Source organism: Bubalus kerabau, chromosome 5 (assembly GCF_029407905.1).
Source record: "Bubalus kerabau isolate K-KA32 ecotype Philippines breed swamp buffalo chromosome 5, PCC_UOA_SB_1v2, whole genome shotgun sequence".
Lineage (NCBI taxonomy): Eukaryota > Metazoa > Chordata > Mammalia > Artiodactyla > Bovidae > Bubalus > Bubalus kerabau.
Window position 1 is genome coordinate 59,299,428 of NC_073628.1, and position 20,731 is coordinate 59,320,158.

General features: G+C 37.3%; 1 protein-coding gene across 4 annotated transcripts in view; it reads left to right on the forward strand.

Moving 5' to 3' along the window:
* CR2 (complement C3d receptor 2) overlaps nucleotides 1-20,499 on the forward strand; it is a 47,264-nt gene extending 26,765 nt beyond the window's left edge. For 2 of the 4 annotated variants that reach the window (XM_055581815.1, XM_055581819.1), the window contains 11 exons: nucleotides 3,007-3,414; nucleotides 3,787-3,963; nucleotides 4,038-4,125; nucleotides 4,480-4,562; nucleotides 5,837-6,229; nucleotides 7,264-7,449; nucleotides 9,115-9,303; nucleotides 10,270-10,293; nucleotides 12,223-12,298; nucleotides 16,757-16,862; nucleotides 19,861-20,499. In XM_055581815.1, the coding sequence (XP_055437790.1) occupies nucleotides 3,007-3,414; nucleotides 3,787-3,963; nucleotides 4,038-4,125; nucleotides 4,480-4,562; nucleotides 5,837-6,229; nucleotides 7,264-7,449; nucleotides 9,115-9,303; nucleotides 10,270-10,293; nucleotides 12,223-12,298; nucleotides 16,757-16,847 (1,715 nt within the window). In that variant the 3' untranslated portion in view covers nucleotides 16,848-16,862; nucleotides 19,861-20,499. The remainder of the gene's footprint in view (nucleotides 1-3,006; nucleotides 3,415-3,786; nucleotides 3,964-4,037; nucleotides 4,126-4,479; nucleotides 4,563-5,836; nucleotides 6,230-7,263; nucleotides 7,450-9,114; nucleotides 9,304-10,269; nucleotides 10,294-12,222; nucleotides 12,299-16,756; nucleotides 16,863-19,860) is intronic. The other 2 variants (XM_055581816.1, XM_055581817.1) reach the window with 2 other exon arrangements.
* Nucleotides 20,500-20,731: the final 232 nt, after the last annotated feature.

Here is a 20,731-nt window from a genome sequence, read left to right on the forward strand (position 1 = left end):
CCACTCCAGTACTATTGCCTGGAAAATCCCATGGACAGAGGAGCTTGGTAGGCTACAGTCTATGGGGTCGCAAAGAGTCAGACACGAATGAGCAACTTCACTTTCACTTTCACTTTAGCTTGCTGTGAGATTTCTGTTTTAGACATGTTATGGGATTACGAATATTAGATTCCATTCTTTTCTCTCTGTCAATAGTTACAGTTGCACAGTTTTGCTTTCTGTTGCCTCCTCTTTTACTCAAAGCATAGCAATCACTTAATGTGAACGCATTTAACTACTGATTCTCTTATGTGATTTGGGAGAATAAGAGTAATGAAGTCAGTAAGTATATGAACCATCATCCTTAAGTCTGGGTATACTAGCTTAGTGGTAAGAAAGAGGACTGAATGGGATCTGAACTCAGATTCTATTTCTACTTATTGACTTGGGGCAATTTATATAACTTCTCTGAACCCAAGCCTCTTATCTGTAATGTTGCCATAAGATTTCAGACCTCAAAGTTGTTATAATTAAATGCCACTATCCCTACATTAAGGATGAGAACATTGTTTATCAAAAAGTAGATGTTCAGTAAACAATAAAAATTCTTGGCTAACCTACCATACCATCACAACACAAAGATAAACCATCTCAAAAAACCTTAATTCTATTCTGCTGTGCTGTTTATTGACCTATTCATATCAGTTCAGTACTAAGTCATATCCGACTCTTTGCAACTCCATGGACTACAGCATGCCAAGCTGCCCTGTCCATCTCCAACTCCCGGAGCTTGCTCAAACACATGTCCATCACATAGGTGATGCCAACCAACCATCTCATCATCTGGTGTCCCCTTCTCCTCCTGACTTCAGTCCTTCCAGCATCAGGGTCTTTTCCAATGAGTCAGTTCTTTGCATCAGGTGCCCAAAGTATTGGAGTTTCAGCTTCAGAAGTCCTTCCAATGAATATTCAAGGCTGATTTCTTTTAGGATTGACTGATGTGATCTCCTTGCAGTCCAAAGGACTTGAAAGAGTCTTCTCCAACACCACAGTTCAAAAGCATCAATTCTTGGTTGCTCAGCTTTCTTTATGCTCCAACTCTCACATCCACACATGACTACTGGAAAAACTATAGCTTTGACTCTCTGTCCCTCTTTAGTCGCTCCGTCATGTCCGACTCTTGTGATCGCATGGACTGCAGCCTGCCAGGTTCCTTTGTCCATGGGATTCTCCAGGCAAGAATACTGGAGTGGGTTGCCATTTCATTCTCCAGGGTATCTTCCTGACCCAGGTATTGAACCCGGGTCTTCTGCATTGCAGACAGATTCTTTACCAACTGAGCTATAATGGAAGCCCTCATAGCCCTCTAGCTTTGACTTAAAAGCACCTTTTTTGGCAAAGTAATGTTTCTGCTTTTTAATATGCTGTCTAGGTTGGTCATACCTTTTCTTCCAAGGAACAAGCATATTTTAATTTCATGGCTGTTGTCACCATGTTGTCACTCAAAATCTTCAGTGATTTTGGAGCCCAAGAAAATAAAGTCTCTCACTGCATTGTTTCTCCATTTGTTTGCCATGAAGTGATGGGACCGGATGCCATGATTTTCGTTTTTTGAATGTTGAATGTTTAGTTTAAGTCTGAATTTTGCAATAAGGAGTTCATGATCTGAGCCACAGTCAGCTCCCAGTCATGTTTTTGCTGATTGTATAGAGCTTCTCCATCTTCTCCTGAAAAGAATATATTCAGTATGATTTTGGTATTAACCATGTGGTGATGTCCATGTATAGAGTCATCTCTTGTGTTGTTGGAAAAGGATATTTGCTATGACCAGTTCATTCTCTTGGCAAAACTCTGTTAGCCTTTGCCTTGCTTCATTTTGTACTCCAGGGCAAACTTGCCCGTTGTTCCAGGTATCTCTTGACTTCCTACTTTTGCATTCCAGTCCCCTGTGATGAAAAGAATATCTTTTTTGGGTGTTAGTTCTAGAGTGTCTTGTAGGTCATCCTAGAACCATTCAGCTTCAGCTTCTTCAGCATTAGTGGTTGGTGTACAGACTTGGATTACTGTGATATTGAATTGTTTGCCTTGGAAATGAACAGAGATCATTCTGTCATTTTTGAGATTGCACCCAAGTACTGCATTTCAGACTATTTTGTAGACTTTGAGGGCAACTCCATTTCTTCTAAGGGATTCTTGTCCACAGTAATAGATATATTGGTCATCTGAACTAAATTCTCCCATTCCAGTCCATTTTAGTTCACTGATTCCTAAATAGTTGATGTTCACTCTTGTCATCTCGTTTGACCATTTCCAATTTACCTTGATTTGTGGACCTAACATTCCAGGTTCCTATGCAATATTGTTCTTTACAGCATCAGACTTTACTTCATCATCAATCACATCCCCAGATGGGGATTGTTTTCACTTTGGCTCTGTCTCTTCATTCTTTCTGGAGTTATTTCTCCACTCTTCTCCAGTAGCATATTGTGCACCTACCAACTTGAGGAGGTCATCATTCAGTGTCATATCTTTTTGCCTTTTCATACAGTTCATGGGGTTCTCAAAGAAAGAATACTGAAGTGGTTTGCCATTTCCTTCTCAAGTGGACCACATTATGTCATAACTCGCCACCATGACCCATCTATCCTGGTGGCTCATAGTTTCATTGAGTTAGACAGGTTGTGGTCCCTGTGATCAGTTTGGTTAGTTTTCTGTGATTGTGATTTTCATTCTGTCTGCCTATTGACCTATTGGTTGTTATAAAAAGAATTCTTTTCTTAATAATTTGCTATCAGACTTTAGTCACAATATGATATTTATATATATCTTTTAACACATTGCAAAGATTTTTTCAATGAAATCTTTTAAATTGAATTTTACATACACGATGAGTTTTGACACAAAACATAATCATATCTCACCCATATTCTCTAGGAAACCTGATAAAAGATTTATAATCAGCTTCATTTCTTTTCTTTGGTGTTTATTACTGAAACAGAATTGTAGAGTAAGTTTTCCTCCCTCCAGATATCACCTGCCCACCACCTCCTGTTATCTACAATGGAGTACACACAGGCAGCTCTTCAGAAGATGTCCTGTATGGAACTACAGTCACTTACACATGTAACCCTGGGCCAGAGAAAGGAGTGAAGTACAACCTCATTGGGGAGAACACAATTCGTTGTATAAGCAATGATCAAGAGACAGGCATCTGGAGTGGCCCTGCTCCTCTCTGTAAACTCTCCCTCCCTGCTGTTCAATGCTCGCATGTCCATGTTGCAAATGGATACAAGATATCTGGAAAGGAAGCTCCATATTTCTACAATGACAGTGTGATATTCAAGTGTGATGATGGATTTATTTTGAAGGGCAGCAGTCAGGTTCGTTGCAAAGCCAATAACACCTGGGATCCTGAAATACCAGTTTGTGAAAAAGGTAAAAATCAAGTGGAGAAAAAATGGAGGTATTTATTTGTTTATTCTTGTTTGTTACTTCCCACCCAAAGCTAGAGTTGTGGGAAAAAGCAAAGGGGCATAGATTACCATCCCATTCTGTATTAAAACAGTCTATTCGTGTTGTGTATGTTCTTTATCCAAATGCTCCCTTGGATATGGGATAAAGTCAAGGTAGATAATTCAGAGGATCTATTTTTAAGGTGGTAGTTTCCTTCAAAAGGGCAGAAAGCACTCAGTAATGAATAAGGGCTTGCTATTTTGCTTAAAAGTTTCAGATTGTCTATTGTCAAATGTTGTGTATTTAGTGTTCTTGAGTTTTTGTTGGTATTTATGTGGGAAGTTTTCTCTCCAGGCTGTCAGCCACCCTCTGGGCTCCACCATGGTCAGCATACAGGTGGAAATAGGGTCCTCTTTGTCTCTGGGATGACTGTAGACTACACCTGTGACCTTGGTTACTTGCTTGTGGGAAACAGATCCATTCATTGTATGCCTTCAGGAAATTGGAGTCCGTCTGTCCCTCGGTGTGAAGGTATTTTCAGTTCCTGAGTCGTCTTTCCCTTTTATATTAAGCATATATAAGTAATTTCAACTTTGCTCCTCTAGAAGCACAATGCCAACCTTTGGAAGAAGATGTTCGAGAACCTCCAGTTGGTTCACTCGTGGTACCAGCTAATACATCTTGCCAAGAGGGGTTAGTAAGATTCATTCTCATAAAGGGTCTCCATCTTGCTTTGTGCATTAATTCTAACCTCAATTTGTCCTGGTGACTCCCTTTTAAAGTTCCTCATTGTCACATTAACAGAGGATGCGACATTATAAAGGTCTAACTAGCATCTCTAACTTTTCAGTCCTTTCTTGACATGAAAATGTCTTTGCTGGGAGCACCCTAAATCTAAAGCAGTTTTCTTACTTGAAGGGCCAAGACTTTTGACTCTTTTGTGCCAAATTTCTTATTTAGAAGTGCCTCTATATTAGTGGTTTGAGGAGGCTAGGTTTCAGAGATGCAATTTTTAAGAAGAGAAAATGTATTATAATCTCTCTCTAGGTACCGGATGATGAAATACGCTTTTCAGAAATGTCAAGATGATGAAAATAGGGTTTGGTTCCAAAAGATTCCAGTTTGTGAAAGTAAGTTAAAAAAAAAAAAGTCCATGGGGTTGTAGAGAGGTAAAGAGGATAGGTCACTGCCTCAGCAGTGTATGTGTTCTAGCTTAGTTTATATAAAACATGTTTTAGTATTTAGATAGTACTGGCAGTGGGAAACAAAACTGTCAAGTAGGAAATGAACACAGTTGACCCTCTGTATTTGCAGGCTTCATAACTTTGTGTCAACCAACTGTAAATAATATATATATATATATATATATATATATAAATATATATATATAAAATCCTGAAAGTTTCCAAAAGCTAAACTTGAATTTGCTATGTGCTGGGTACTATTTACTTAGCATTTACATTGTATTTGTAAATATTTAGATAGCATTTATGTTGTATTCAGTATTATAAGTCATCTAGAGGTGATTTAAAATATACAGGAGGCTGTGCATAAGTTAAATGCGAACACTATGCCATTTTATATAAGGAACTTAAGCCTCCTTGGAATTTGGTACTGATGGAGGACCCTGGAATCAGTCCCTTGTGGGTACTGAGGAATGACTGTATTTGCAGTAAGCCTGCTAATTGCTAAAAATTAAAAAAAATAACAATATAAACTATTTATTTCATGGGAACATATCTGTATTTATTCCTTTGTCTATATTTATACTCTATTTTCTGAATTATTTTGGAATAAGTATGTATTATTCATAGAGTCAAAAAACTCAATGAAGTTTTTTAAAGAAAGCATGATCGAGCATCTAAAATTTAAATAACTTTATTTGTGTTCAGTTACTCAGCCATGTCCAACTCTTTGCAACCTCATGGACTATAGCCTGCCAGGCTCCTCTGTCTATGGAGTTTTCCAGGCAAGAATTAAGTGGTCACATTGACATTTCCTCCTCCAAGAAATAACTTTATAGCTATGTGCAGTACACACAAGGCGATGGCACCCCACTCCAGCACTCTTGCCTGGAAAATCCCATGGACAGAGGAGCCTGGTTGGCTGTAGTCCATGGGGTCGCTGAGGGTCAGACACGACTGAGAGACCTCACTTTCACTTTTCCTTTCATGCATTGGAGATGGAAATAGCAACCCACTCCAGTGTTCTTGCCTGGAGAATCCCAGGGACGGGGGAGCCTGGTGGGCTGCTGTCTATGGGGTCTCACAGAGTCAGACACGACTGAAGCGATGCAGCAGCAGCAGCAGCAGTACACACAGTTGCATAGTTGCATTTGTACCTGAATGAAGACTGTCTACTATGGTGTACCAGCTGAAGCAGAATTTCCTGTTCTCTTCTGCAGTTATCCACTGTCAGGATCCACCAGTGATTAACAATGGGAGGTACAGGAGTGTGCTGCCAGGAGGCTTTCAATATGGAAACAAAGTCTTTTATGAATGTGATCAAGGATTTGATCTCCTGGGAGATAAAAGTATACAATGCATAAGTGATTCTAAAGGAGGTGTATCTTGGAGTGGACAAGCCCCGAAGTGCTTAAAACCTCCTCCTGTGACTCACTGCCCTAACCCAGAAGTCATGCATGGACACAAGCTAAATAAAACCTATTCTTCATATTCCCACAATGACATATTACATATTGCCTGCAATCCCGGCTTCATCATGAATGGCAGTCACTTGATTAGATGCCATACCAACAACAAATGGGTTCCAGGTGTACCAACTTGCATCAAAAAGGGTAAGATATTTTAAGGAATAAAGTATGGGGTGTTACATAGAATTTTTAAAAAGGGGTTTTGAATGTGCACTTGTCATTTCATCTATAGAAAGGCAAGTTAAAAGCTTAGGTAATCATATTATTTTACAAAACACTTGCTTGTCTTATTTTCTCAGCTCACTTTTTGTTTTCCTTTTTCTTTCCAAGCATGTTGACAAAAGGTACATGAAAGGATAATAGTTAACTTCTAAATTGATGGGATCTTCCAAATTTATTATTTTTATTAGTTTAGAATGGCAAAAATGCACATACCTTTTTCAGCAAATGTTTGGCAGTAACATTGCTTGATAATTTCATATTTACGGCTGTGCTATAAGCCAGAAAGAGATATTTGAGTATTCTGGAGAATGGAACTAGCCTTAAAACCCACTTAATTGTCTTGTAATTTTAGTTGTCATGGGTGGTTTTATCCCTGTCAGTGGCTATCTGCAGCAGAGAATGCCAACTGGCAACCAAGAACTGAATTCAGAACTGTTTATTTTTGTCTAGCACAGCAGTCTTATTTTAAGTGAGACCCATCCCTACTGCCCAAGATAAACTGTGAATCTGTGATACAGTGAGGATCCCCTTTGCTTTCCTGCAAGGTACCAGTAGCTTGAATTAGGCAGTGGCTGCCATTTTTAGAAAGATAGGTACTCTATAACTTGGCATCACTTCCTGGTGCCTGTAGATATTTGAAGGCGTGACACTTGACTATAGCCTTTCTACCATTTAAAGAGAAAAGATTACTGTTCTTTGATAGATTACAATTGTAGGCTGAAACCACTGATGTTTCATTATCTTACTTTTGACATTTGCTTTCAGATCATATATGGTGTAGGTAGGAAATGCAAATATCTGTCCTGTACTGCTTGGTTTGGGTGGAATGAGTATTTTTGGATACTGATCAGTTGGCTTGTTGCCTGCCTTCTTTCTGTATTGTTATCAACTACAGAGAGTATTGGCTATGTGTTCCTCTGTACTAAATTAAAAATCCTTTCATATTGATGTCTAAGCTTTCTTAGGCTGTCAACGTCCATTTATGATCTCCCATGGAAATCATACTGGTGGAGACTTAACACGATTTTCTCCTGGAATGTCAATCCTGTACAGCTGCAACCAAGGCTATCTGCTTGTGGGAGAGGCACTCCTTCTTTGCACACATGAAGGAACCTGGAACCGACCTGCCCCGTATTGTAAAGGTGTGTTCTCTATTTGTTTTCTTATTTTTTAAATAAAATTTGTCCCAAGTAGATATTTTCAGTTAAGTACTTTCAACTTGCTGCTAAGTCACTTCAGTTGTGTCCGACTCTGTGAGACCCCATAGACGGCAGCTCACCAGGCTCTGCTGTCCCTGGGATTCTCCAGGCAAGAACACTGGAGTGGGTTGCCATTTCCTTCTCCAATGCATGAAAGTGAAAAGTGAAAGTGAATTCGCTCAGTCGTGTCTGACTCTTAGCGACCCCATGGACTGCAGCCTACCAGGCTCCTCCGTCCATGGGATTTTCCAGGCAAGAGTACTGGAGTGGGGTGCCATTGCCTTCTCCTAAGTACTTTCAACTTAAAATAGCCAAATAGATGCATTGATTGGATCATTTAATTAAACACATTTAATTAATGTATTTAATCCAAGTAAATGTATTTAATTGGATTAATAGATGAAGTAATCTAAATATTGCAAAATAAAGAAAATGGCTGAAGGCCTAGTCTATATGAGCTATCATATATGTAGTCATTTAAATATGGAAAGATGAAGTCTTTATGTAGATTAAACAATTAATACAGATTGAATGTGCACTGTGGTTAGTTATGGTAAGTGTGCATTTGACAAAATACTCCTAAAAATAATTTTTTGAGCATATTTCCCTGTAAGTGGTGGTAGAATTATGGGTATACTTATTAAAGTTTTTCAGAATGTCATTTTTACTATCATAAATAGTGCATATAAAACATGAGTGGTGAGTTAATACTAAATATTAGTTGAGCACTTAGGGCACACAGCACTTTGCATGCCTTCTGTCATTTAATCTTCATGAGAACCATATGAGATTGGTGTCATTATTCCTGTATTATCGATGAGGTCCTCGTAGCATGGAGAGATTTATAACTTATACAGAGTCAAACAACTTGAAAGCCCTAGAGTTAGTTCAAATCCAAAATCTCACACTATTGGCCACTACACTGAAAAGACTAAAGAAGAAAAGAGGAAGCATTCCCATCTAAGAAGAGTTAGAGAACAAGAATAGAAGTTGAGGAAATAGTTCAGAAGTCTTAACATTACTCATTCATCCTGCATCATTTCTCTAAGAAGCCACAAAAATTATTCTTTTTTTTTTTTTTTTGAATTCTATCAGGTAAATCATTTTTTTTTAAATTTTATTTTATTTTTAAACTTTACATAACTGTATTAGATTTGCCAAATATCAAAATGAATCCGCCACAGGTATACATGTGTTCCCCATCCTGAACCCTCCTCCCTCCTCCCTCCCCATTCCATTCCTCTGGGTCGTCCCAGTGCACCAGCCCCAAGCATGCAGTATCGTGCATCGAACCTGGACTGGCAACTCATTTCATACATGATATTTTACATGTTTCAATGCCATTTTCCCAAATCTTCCCACCCTCTCCCTCTCCCACAAAAATTATTCTTTATTGGTTTAGAGACTAAAGCACAAGAAAGAAAGTTATTTGATAACTAGGGTGTTATTGAGGTAGATGGCTGACACTAAAAGTCTATTCCTAGGATACAATTTTGTGTTATTTCAGTGAAGTTTTACTAACTGAGAATAGAATAAATTGGTTTCATAAATCTTCTTAGTTAAAGGTCAAAATATGACACAGATTCAATTAGATTCCTGTAATTTCAGAGGTGAACTGTAGCTTCCCAGAACATATAAATGGAATCCAGAATGGGCTGGAGCCTGGAAGAATGTATCAATATGGAGCTGTTGTCACTTTAATGTGTGAAGATGGGTATACCCTAGAAGGCAGTCCCCAGAGCCAGTGTCAGGAAGATCACCGATGGAACCCTCCCTTGGCTGTTTGCAAATCACCCAGTAAGTGCAAAGAGCTTCTCTGCAGCTTCTACTTGTTTCACTGGAAAGAAGAGACAGAGGGTTATCCCTCAATTTTAGGGACTCCTGGGTTTCAAAGTGACATAGGTTTGTGATTAGTGGTATAGTAACAGAAGAATTTGAAGTCAATGGTCTATTGTAGTAAAAGTGAGACTTTCTGAAGATTGGGAAAGTAAAGAAAGAATATAAAGATAGATGAGCACTGATTTAAAAGGTGCAAAACTCACAGCCTTATACAGTGGTCCTTTGGTATCCTCAGGGGAATTGGTTCTAGGACCCCCTCAGATACAAAAATCTGCATATTCTCAAGTCCCTTATGTAAAATGGCATAGTATTTGCATATAATCTGTGCACATCCTCCCACATACTTGAAATCATTTCTATATTATTTACAATACCCAATGCAATGTAAATGCTATGTAAATAGATGCTGGGCTAACAGCGTGAGCTTTGCTTTTTGGAACTTCCTGGAATATTTACTTTTTCAAATATTTTTAAATTAGTGGTTGGTTGAATCCACAGATACAAAAGACAGACTGTATTTTGAAAGAAGTTGCTCCCGAGACTTCTGCTGTTGCTGAATCTTGATTTATAAGTGCTTACTGATATGACAGGGACCTCCAAAAATATGCTAACTAAACTGTTGTGATCGTTGTTTCCATTCTGACCTGAGAAATCCCTGATTATAAAGTTGAGTTTATTATTATTATCATTTTTTTCATGAGTGAACTACCTCACCTTAAAGTGTAAAAAAATTTTAAAGGCCAATGAAGTTGTTACGTAAAGAATGAAGAAAGATTGGGTACAGTTCAGTGTTCTGATACATCTTTTTAAGTAGACTTAAAGAAGAGGGATCTGAATGTTAATTTCTGGGACATCCACGGTATTTGGAGCTACGTGGAGCCATGCAACTAGACTAATGTTTTCATGATTTTGTATTTTCCTTAGGTTCACTTGCTCCTCTTATTGCTGGTAAGTTTTCTTAAATTCTTCAATAAAACTTCTAATGGTAATTTATACAAATGTATGTAAAATTTGAGACACTGGAGAAATATCAATAAACTCAGATATGCAGATGACACCACCCTTATGGCAGAAAGTGAAGAACTAAAGAGCCTCTTGATGAAAGGGAAAGAGGAGAGTGAAAAGCTGCTTAAAACTCAACATTCAGAAAACTAAGATCATGGCATCTGGTCCCATCACTTCATGGCAAATAGATGGGGAAACAATGGAAACAGTGACAGACTTTATTTTGGAGGGCTCCAAAGTCACTGCAGATGGTGACTGTGGCCATGAAATTAAAACATGCTTGCTCTTTGGAAGAAAAATTATGACCAACCTAGACAGCATATTGAAAAGTAGAGGCATTACTTTGCCAACAAAGGTACTTCTAGCCAAAGCTTTGGTTTTTCCAGTAGTCATGTATGAATCTGAGAGTTGGACTATAAGGAAAGCTGAGCGCCAAAAAATTGATGCTTTTGAACTGTGGTGTTGGAGAAGACTCTTGAGTCCCTGGACAGCAAGGAGACCCAACCAGTCCACGCTAAAGGAAATCAGTCTTGAATATTCATTGAAAGGACTGACACTGAAGCTGAAACTCCAATACTTTGGCCACCTGATGTGAAGAACTGACTCATTTGAAAAGACTCTGATGCTGGGAAAGACTGAAGGCAGGAGGAGAAGGGGATGACTGATGATGAGATGGTTGGATGGCATCACCAACTCAATGGATATGACTTTGAGTAAGGTCCGGGAGTTGGTGATGGACAGGGAAGCCTGGAGTGCTGCAGTTCATGGGGTTGCAAAAAGTCAGACAAGCAACTGAATAGAACTGATATGTGCTGTGCTTAGTCGCTCAGTCGTGTCAAACTCTTTGTGATCCTATGGACTGTAGTACACCAGGCTCCTCTGTCCATGGAATTCTCCAGGCAAGAATACTAGAGTGAGTTGCCATTCCCTTCTCCAGGGGATCTTCCCAACCCAGGGATCCAACCCAGGTTTCCTGCATTGCAGGCGGATTATTTACCATCTGAGCCACCAGGGAAGCCCTGTATCCTGCCTGTTAAGTTTTTCATTTGAACTCATGAGAAATTGTACTTTTTTTTTTTTTAAGTGTTCTAGGGCTCTTTTAATGTGCACGTCACATCACAAACTGTCACTTTTGGATAGGATGAAATGAATGACTTGATCAGCTACTCCCAGTTTTTAGTTCAAAAGTTTAGGTTTACTAAAAGTTTGGGCTTCCCATACAGTGCAGAGGTAAAGAATTCACTTGTCAGTGCAGAAGATGCAAGAGATGTGAGGTCAATCTCTCAGTTGGTAAGATACCCTGAAGGAAATGACAACCTACTTCAGTATTCTTGCTTGGAGAATTCTATGACAGAGGTGCCTCACAGGCTATAGTCCATGGGGTCGCAAAGAGTACGACATGACTGAGCCAGTGAGCGCCACACACAAAACTTTCGTTTAACTATTGGTCTTTTGCATGATTTGGTTGCTATCAAAACAGATTCGTTTATTCTGCAGTGGCAAAATATATTTCACAACTGAGAGTTAAATGTTGTATGAAAAGTCATGGAATCCTGGTGTCCTGAGCTTCTAATTTCACTCCAGTGACAAGAATATTACTAATAAAACTGAAAAGAACAGAAAAGCCGAACCTAAACTTGACTGGAACCTTGTGGTCAAATGCTTGGTGCTTTAGAATAAATATGAACTGGATTAAATCCAAATGTAAGCCCATATACAACTATTTCGGAATTTAGTATCTGTATGGCTGAAGAAGAATAAGCAAAAAAATCACATAACATTTTCCCCACCACTAGGAACAGGCCCCACAATCACTTCAAAACAATGTAGGTTACATTTTTCTATTGTCTAATACTCTGTTTTGTATTTTAGGTTTTTCTGCTGGGGTAATAGCTCTTTTCTGCTTGGGTGCTGTCGCCTTACGCATGATATTAAAACACAGAGAACGGTAAGTTTGAGGCCTGCTTGACAAAAATACACTTCTTTCCTGAAACTAAACACAGAAGCACAAGTTAAATGAAATAAATACTGCAATGTGATAACTGGAATAAGGCATCTTGTGTTAAATAGAATATCCTTTCTGTAAGAACTTAAAAGATAATGAGCATTCATTTTATTTGAATGGTATTTATACAGATAATATTATATTTATTTATACATAATAAAAAATCTAAAAAATAGGAAAAAGTCCCAGTCATAAAAACTGCTGATATTTGGCATTTGCCTATATGATTATTTTCTTATTTCTTTTTTTTAAACTGCAATATTGGCCTTATTTTATTTTTAATCCTGCCTTAATTTTTTTTTCATTTAGCCTATTTTTATATTTAAATCACATTTTCTTTTTACCAATTTGATTGCATATTTTTCTATAATATGTATCTATATTGTGTAGATTTTAAGCTGCTTCCACATTTATTTTCATAATAAATAAAAACAAGAAAAACCTAAAGAAACTTTTTCTACGTCTCCATATTTCCTTAGCTTAGATCCCTAGAATTCTAGGAATAAGTGTATGAACATTTAGATGCTTAGTTAATATTGCCAAATGGTTTTCCAGAAAGTTAGCTCCAACTTGATCATATATCAAATAATATATCTGGATATATTGTATTTCTGGATTCTTTTTTTATTATTTCATTGATGTGTCTATTTTTCTATCACAAACACTTTGCATTCAAATAGTATAGTTTTCTGATATTATAACTTCTAACAAGGCAAGAATCCCCTCATTATAGTTTTTAAAGATTTTCCTCTTTCTTCTGTTTGTTCTTATAGGAGTTTTAGATGATCTGTCATTTTCTAAAGACAGATATGTTGTGATTACATTTATGTCTATAGGTTAACCTTTGAGAACTGGCACATTTTCTGTAATGCTTTCTCATACAGAAACATACTAGGCCTTTCTATTTGTTTAAGTAATCTTTAAACAACTCAATTGTTGTTTTCATGACTCTTTAAATATACTACTAGGTTTCTACATTTTGCTATATTATGTTTTATCATACATAAATTAGACATACTTTTTCAAAATTTGTATCCATAAAGTATTATTGCCAGAGTAGGTTAAGTGATGTTTGGTGGGGATGCAATCAAATGGTCAGTACTTAGGAATTTTGATCAGAAAAGCTTTCATAGTGGAGAAGATGTTGCAGGTATGCCGCACAGAGTGTAGACAAGTAGAGAAAAGTATTCCAAGTAGAAGGTGCAGTTTGAGTAAGACCCAGGGACTTGTCTTTCCATCATATAAGAACTACGTAAGCAATTGACATGCCTGAGAAACATTGAAGTTAGCATAGGTTTAAGTGACATAAAAGATCCCCTCTGATACATAAAATCTTATGGAAATTGCAGAATATTCTGATAGGTACAAAGGATACACTTTTAGCAAATGATATCATCAATTATCAGCCAGGGAATGTTCTGTGTGCCCAGGTTCTTAAGGATCAATAAATGCTAGTGATAGGGAGGATAATCAGGTAAAGTCTTACCGAATCTCATATAACTTCCAGTGGAGGATGACCAAATCATGTCACCATAAACATGTCACCCACAAATTCCAGCAAAATTACTTTAACAAGCCACATCATTTGGATCTATCTAAGTGATCTGATTGCACTGTTCACAGTTCTGTAATGCCTAGAGTAGGCATCAGACATGAAGGGGGTAACATTGAAATTATGTAATAATGGCATATTTGAACCTGAATAGTTTGTACTAAGCCTGGAAGGGCCTAAATACAGTAGGTCTGGCAAGGGTCTACAGTCAGAGGTACTTTAGGCAGTAGTGTTTATCAGAGTTTATCACATAACCTTTGTTTTGTGAATGATTTCAGGGGAAATGATGTTCTATGAACAAATAATATTGGGAAATACTTCAAGCTACATTTTTCTCATGGGGATTCACAATGACCATGAGACTATTTAAGGTCCTACACTAAAGAAGCCCATTTAATTTTTCAAAAATGAGTCTCGCAGACGAGTTGGGCTGCTGAACTTTTTTCTCATAAAATGCCTTTAACATCTCACGGGACTGATGTTTAACAGTCTTGGGGAAAGATGGTCTGAAAGTTAGATCATCAAAAGCCTTGTATGCCACGACAAGGAGTTGGTGTTTACCCTGTAGAATCTTAAGCAAAGAAACAATATGTTCAGATTTTCGATTTTTTAAAAAGGGGCAGTACTGAGTTGTCAACCAAAGCAGCAGTGGTGAGGATCAAGAGGATGCAATAGATGTAGGAAATATCTTCAAGGGCTTCCCCGGTGGTCCAGTGGTTAAAACTTCACCTTCCAACGCAGGGGTATATGTTCAATACCTGATTAGGAACTAATATTCCACATGCCTGCTGACCGAAAAATTAAAACATAAAACAGAAGCAATATTGTAATAAACTCAATAAAGACTTTTAAAATTGTCCACGTCCAAAAAAATCTTAAAAGGAAATATTTTTACTATGAAGACAATAGGCTTTTTAGGATTTCAGTTTAGTCAGTTCAGTCGCTCAGTCATGTCTGACCCTGTGTGACTTCATGGACTGCAGCACACCAGGCCTCCCTGTTCATCACCAACTCCTGGAGCTTACTCAAACTCATGTCCATCGATTTGGTGATGCCATCCAACCATCTCATCCTCTGTTGTCCCCTTCTCCTCCCACCTTCAATCAGTATTTCAAGGTTTAGTGAATTGCTAAATGTGGGAAGAAGGGGACACAAAGTATGAATCAAGTGGGTGCCACTGGATGGATCCAATGGTTCACAAAAAATGGAGAGGGACAGTTTGTGGGGGAAAATGGTGCAGTTCTGATTTGCTACTTCTAGGTACCCTCTTTGAGGACTCAAGAGAGAGGCCTGGACTCAGGTACATGATGTTTAAATCACGATTGTAGCCTTGGTACCAAACAAAATAGAAAATTAGAACAAGGATGAAAACAGATCTAAGAATAACAGTAATACTTAAAAGGCAAGAGGGGGAAGGAACTGTCAAAAGTAAGAGGAAAGAAAGTTGGGAGAAAATGGCTTCATAGAATTCAGGAGAGTTAAAGGTCTCAAGAAAACAAACATAGAGATGTCATTTGCATGGCTTTTCTCACAGGAAGTTAGAACATAATTTTAGTCGAGTAATTTAAAAAGACATATAAATAAATAGAAAAGGTGGTCTCTATCTCCTGCCTTCCTTTTACAAAGTTTGCTATCAGAGCATTACATGTGTAGGAAAATTTGTAAACTTTGGGAACACCTATAAGCACAAATAATTTGTAATATTCCTATCTGATTATTAAAGTTGTTAACAAAGTTATTAACATGTTTATATCAAACACTATACATAAGAGCCTCAGTTGATTATGAACTAAACATATATGTTAAATTAAACTCCTAAGCATCACTTGTTTTATTTCCATTTTCTAACTGACTTCATTTTAGTTTCTTATACTTAATACAGACATTTGAACTGCCTTATATACTTTTTGTAAGTAAGATGAGTAATGGATCATTTAAAAATCAATGTCTACTAACAAAATTAAATATTTTGAAGTTATTCAAACATGTGAAGAAGAGACTACGTTATTCTCTTCTTGCCTTCTAAGATGTTTCAATAAAACCTAAATCTCACATTAACCTAAAAATTATCTTTTGTAATAATTTTAATGTATCTTCCTGCTAAATATGTAAATTGACCTCTTAAATGTGATAGTGAGTGGCAAGTTGTAAGTACCTTTAGCGGTAATCTTTCTTTCCTAGTAATTTTGTGTTATTTTATCTCAGAGTTCTGCTTGATAGTACAATAACATTTTATTGTCTTTTGCTAATTTTGACAAAATGTTTTAGAAGCACAGCAAAGTACATGTGCTTTGAAAGAAAAAAAGTAAAAATGTCTTAAAAGTCATTTAAAATTTTTAGTGCTGCATGATTATATAAGTATTTTGAATTAAATATCAAATATAAAAAATTTCTTTTTAAGTTAGATTGGAAGATTGGTCCTCCAAAGGTAAGTTTATGATCATATTATAAAGTGAAAGCTTCTTTATAAAGTTTTTCAATCTGGGAGTCCTAATTATTAGTCATTAAAAGACCTGGATAAAGCTGCCCAATGTAAACTTCTTTTTTTAAAATATAAATTTATTTATTTTAATTGGAGGTTAATTACTTTACAATATTGTATTGGTTTTGCCAACTTCTGATTTGGACACTTAGTAGCTTAGCAAATTATTTTTATGGGTCTTTTCAAAAAATGGGGATTATAGTGATTACTTCATAAGAGTTAAGACAATAAAATGAAATCATCCATAAAAAGTACTTACCATGTGTTGTGAATTGCAAAAAAGAAAACAACTGTTACACCTTTATAGTAATCTTGGCCAGTGAATAAAGAATTTATTTTTTCTTTTCTTTTTTTTTTTCCCATTTAGCAATTACTACACAAATAAAAACTATAAAGAAGATGTTCATTTAGAAACACTAGACATATACTCTGTTGACCCATACAGCCCAGCAAACTAATCAGAAGACAAACTGGTATCTAATGAAGTTTTAAATATTTTTATTAATTTCTATGTCAAAATTTCTTTCAATTTATATTTATCAATAAGTATAGTACTAAATATATATGGCTCTGTTGCATAGGTCTTTAATAATTATGCACAAAATCTGTTTACTTGCTTCACATTACCAACTCATGTCCCTGTTTTTTTTAATTTATTCATCTATTCAACAAATATTTAAATAAATAACAAAATAAGAATCAATCAATCAATAAATATTGTGAGAAAAAATAAACCAGAAAAGGGGCTAGATAGGGAAGAAGAGTTAGAAGGGAAGTTCTCACTAAGAAAATGACAGTTCAGCAAAGACTAGTGTGAAGCAAGGACAGCCTTGCAGAGGAAGAAAGAACAGTGAGCACAAAGACCGTATAAGGTGGTATGTTCCTGCTGCGTTGGAGGCACACACGAGGAGGAGGGTGAAGATTGACGGCCCTATAGGGTATGGTAGGTCATTGTAATGAACTTGGTGTTTGCTCTGAGATGAGAATCACTGAAGGATTTTAAACAGGGAAGCAAATGATCACTTTAACTGCTTCATCAAGAAGACAGTGTAGGTGCCAGGGGTGAAAGATGGGGCCTCCATGTGGAAGCTATCACAAAACTCTAATTAAAGTTGTGAATGGCTACTACCATCCTGGTGAGGAGAGGTCAGATTCTTCATACATTTTTGAGATAGTGACAGTAGAATTTGCTGACAGTTTGTATCAGGGTATGAGAGAAAGGGAGAAGTCAATGATGATGCCTGGAGTTTTTGGCCTGAGCAGCCTGAAGTATAGAATTGCTGTTAATTAAGACAACTGAGAATGAAATCAAGACCGGAGAGAAACATGAGCAGTTCACTTTGGAGATGTTAAATGTAAGATATCTAATAGATATCCACATACAGGTGCTAAAAAGATAGCTGGATGTACAACTCAGCATTTTAGGAATAGGACCAGACTTGGGATACAAAGTTGGGTCTTGTCAGTGTATGGATATACAGAATAATGAAACCGAGTAAGGTCAATAAAGGGAGTGAGATAGGCAAGGGAAGAAGATGGGTCTGAATGCTGAGCCCTGGATCCTCCAACATTAGGAGTCATGGAGTGGGAAGGAGCTGACACAAGAGCATAGAAGCTGCTCTGATACAGGAGGGAACCCCAGAGTGTGGTGTTCCAGGAGTCATGCAACGAGAGAACGTTAAGGAGGAGGGAGTGATAGACCCTGTCAAATGTGCTGATAGATCAAGGAACATCAATGTGAAAACTGACCTGTGTTTGGTATAAGATTTGCTGGTAATCTTGATAAGAACAGTTTTGGTGTAGAGGAAAAGAAGCACATTGGAGTTGACAGAAGTGTTTAAGAGAGAATGAAAGGAGAGAAATTGGAGATTTCTCTTTCAAGGATTTTTTTCTATAGGGAGGAGCAGATAAATAGAGTAATGGCAAGGATAAGAAGCCAAGGGACATATTTGTAAGAATGGAGAAACAGCTGCTATTCCTATAAGCTGAAGAGAATGATCTAGGGGGAAGGAAGGAAATGACAGGGAAAGAAAAGGAAAAATTGTGGGAGCAATGTCCTAAGCTAGGAGGAATGGGATCTAGTGTTCAAGCAGGAGGTGGACCTTAGCCAGGAGCCTGGCCTTAGTAACAGGAAAGGCAGAACACATGGGAGCAGATGAAGGCAGGTGGGGAGATGTGATTGGGAAAACACATGTAGAAGCTCTCTTCTGATGCCTCTGTGTTCTCAGTGAATAAAAAGCAAAATGACCAGCTGACAAGGAGATTAGAAAAGGAGATGTTAAAGACTTGAGGAGAAGGAGAAGGTATTAATTTGTCACCATGATAGGTGAAGCCTGAATGATAGGGAGTACAGAAAGGTTGACAGGCAACATGAAGAGCCCCCCTGAGGTTTCCTGGAGAAAATGGGGTTGAACAGTTGAAGGTTTGCTAAGCCCAGGCCTTAATGCTAAGGCTCTTTCATGCCTTATCTCATTTAGCCTTCACTGCAACTTTAAAAGGTGTGTATTATTCCAAGGTAATACTGGAGTCAGAGAAGGCAATGGCACCCCACTCCAGTACTCTTGCCTGGAAAATCCCATGAATGGAGGAGCCTGGAGGGCCGCAGTCCATGGGGTCGCTAAGAGTCAGACTAGACTCAATGACTTCACTTTGACTTTTCACTTTCATGCATTGGAGAAGGAAATGTCAACCCACTCCAGTATTCTTGCCTGGAGAATCCCAGGGATGGGGGAGCCTGATGGGCTGCCATCTATGGGGTCACACAGAGTCGGACACGACTGAAGCGACTTAGCAGCAGCAGCAGCAATACCTGAATGGGCATATAATATCCTCGGTGACAAAACCAGGAAGAAAAAATTCTCTTGACCAAAGATTCGGGGTCAGTAGTTGACAAAGGTAGAATTCAAGCTCAAATATGACTTCAAGCTGCTTTCTCCTATATGAGTTATAAAATATAAAATGAAGAGACCACCTCTACCCTCTTGGAACTTATTTTAGTCAGAGAAATAAGACATATACATATCATAGTGTAACATTAAGTGCCATAAACTAGACAGAGAAAAACTGCTGTGGCAGTTGAGGAAGAAAAAGATGCCTTGTTGCTGATGAGTTGCAGAAAAAGAGAAGAGGATGGGAGAGACTATGCCAGAGTGATCTCTAAAACCAAAGCCCTGGGCGCCCAAAGTAAAGCTATCATGTAAATGTTTGTTGAATGAATATATGAGTAAGTTAGTAGGAGACCATTGTTTTAATTTCTTCCTCATTTATTTTTATTCATATCTATCAATGCAAAATTTAATTATTATTTATTTGCTTCATGTAATATGATGGACCATTTAATTGAATGATGCTCCATTGTTTATAGCACTTGTAATTGGTATATATAGAGATAAGGTTAACACTCGTATTTAAACTTTGAGTTGCATCACTGCTTTTCATGCCGCCTCCTAAATAGAAATTAATCTATTTCAGTATGCCTCACCGCTTGGAACCCTACTGATGGTTGAAAAGAAACCATTCTACTATCAATAAGTGGATTAGTATTGTCTCAACATCAGTGAGATTGTTTCATAAGATTTAACTCCTATATGCAATCGGTCTCAAGCAGAACAAAGAAAAGTTGCTTGATGATGGTAAAGATGGGAGCCCAGTTTTACTGCCATGTGCATTTCAAGGACTTTTTGAAGCCTCACCTGTGATGTACCTGGAGACAGGCTATGGCTATAAACAGTTACATATCTCTGAAGTGTTACATTTTTAAGGAAGGCACTAAAAAGAGCTTTCCTTGTGTCTAGAAAGAATCTAGACATATATACTGCAATCAACATACTTATGTTACTGTATACTTTTAATTATAGTGTGGTTTTAATTATTTAAGCAAAATATGAAGCATATCCTGTGGTTATGATAGGCATACATTTGTTGGGAAGACTGTTTCTATTTTAATAAGAGCATCTTTCTCTGATTTAGTTAAACATCTCACTTTTATTTCCACTTGATTTGAGTTTTTCTCATCGAATATATTTTTGCCTTTCTATACTCACTCAGTAATTCCCGTTTGCACATCTTTTTTAAAATTATAGGAGTCAAGTTGTAATTCTGAAGCTTTAACTCTGAAGTAACTATAGTTGTTTGTAAAATGTCATTTGATAATGTGTACATTCGTCATTCAAGTAAATTTTATCTTAAAAAAAAATCTTGCCTTTTGTGATCTTTTTACTGGAGTCAATGAACTCTTGAATAGCAGACATAGTTTTAGGGTTTTTAGAGTTTTTGATTTAACAATTATGCATCCTGGAGCCCACCATTTTGTCATGTTAGTCAGACTCAACCCACAAACTGA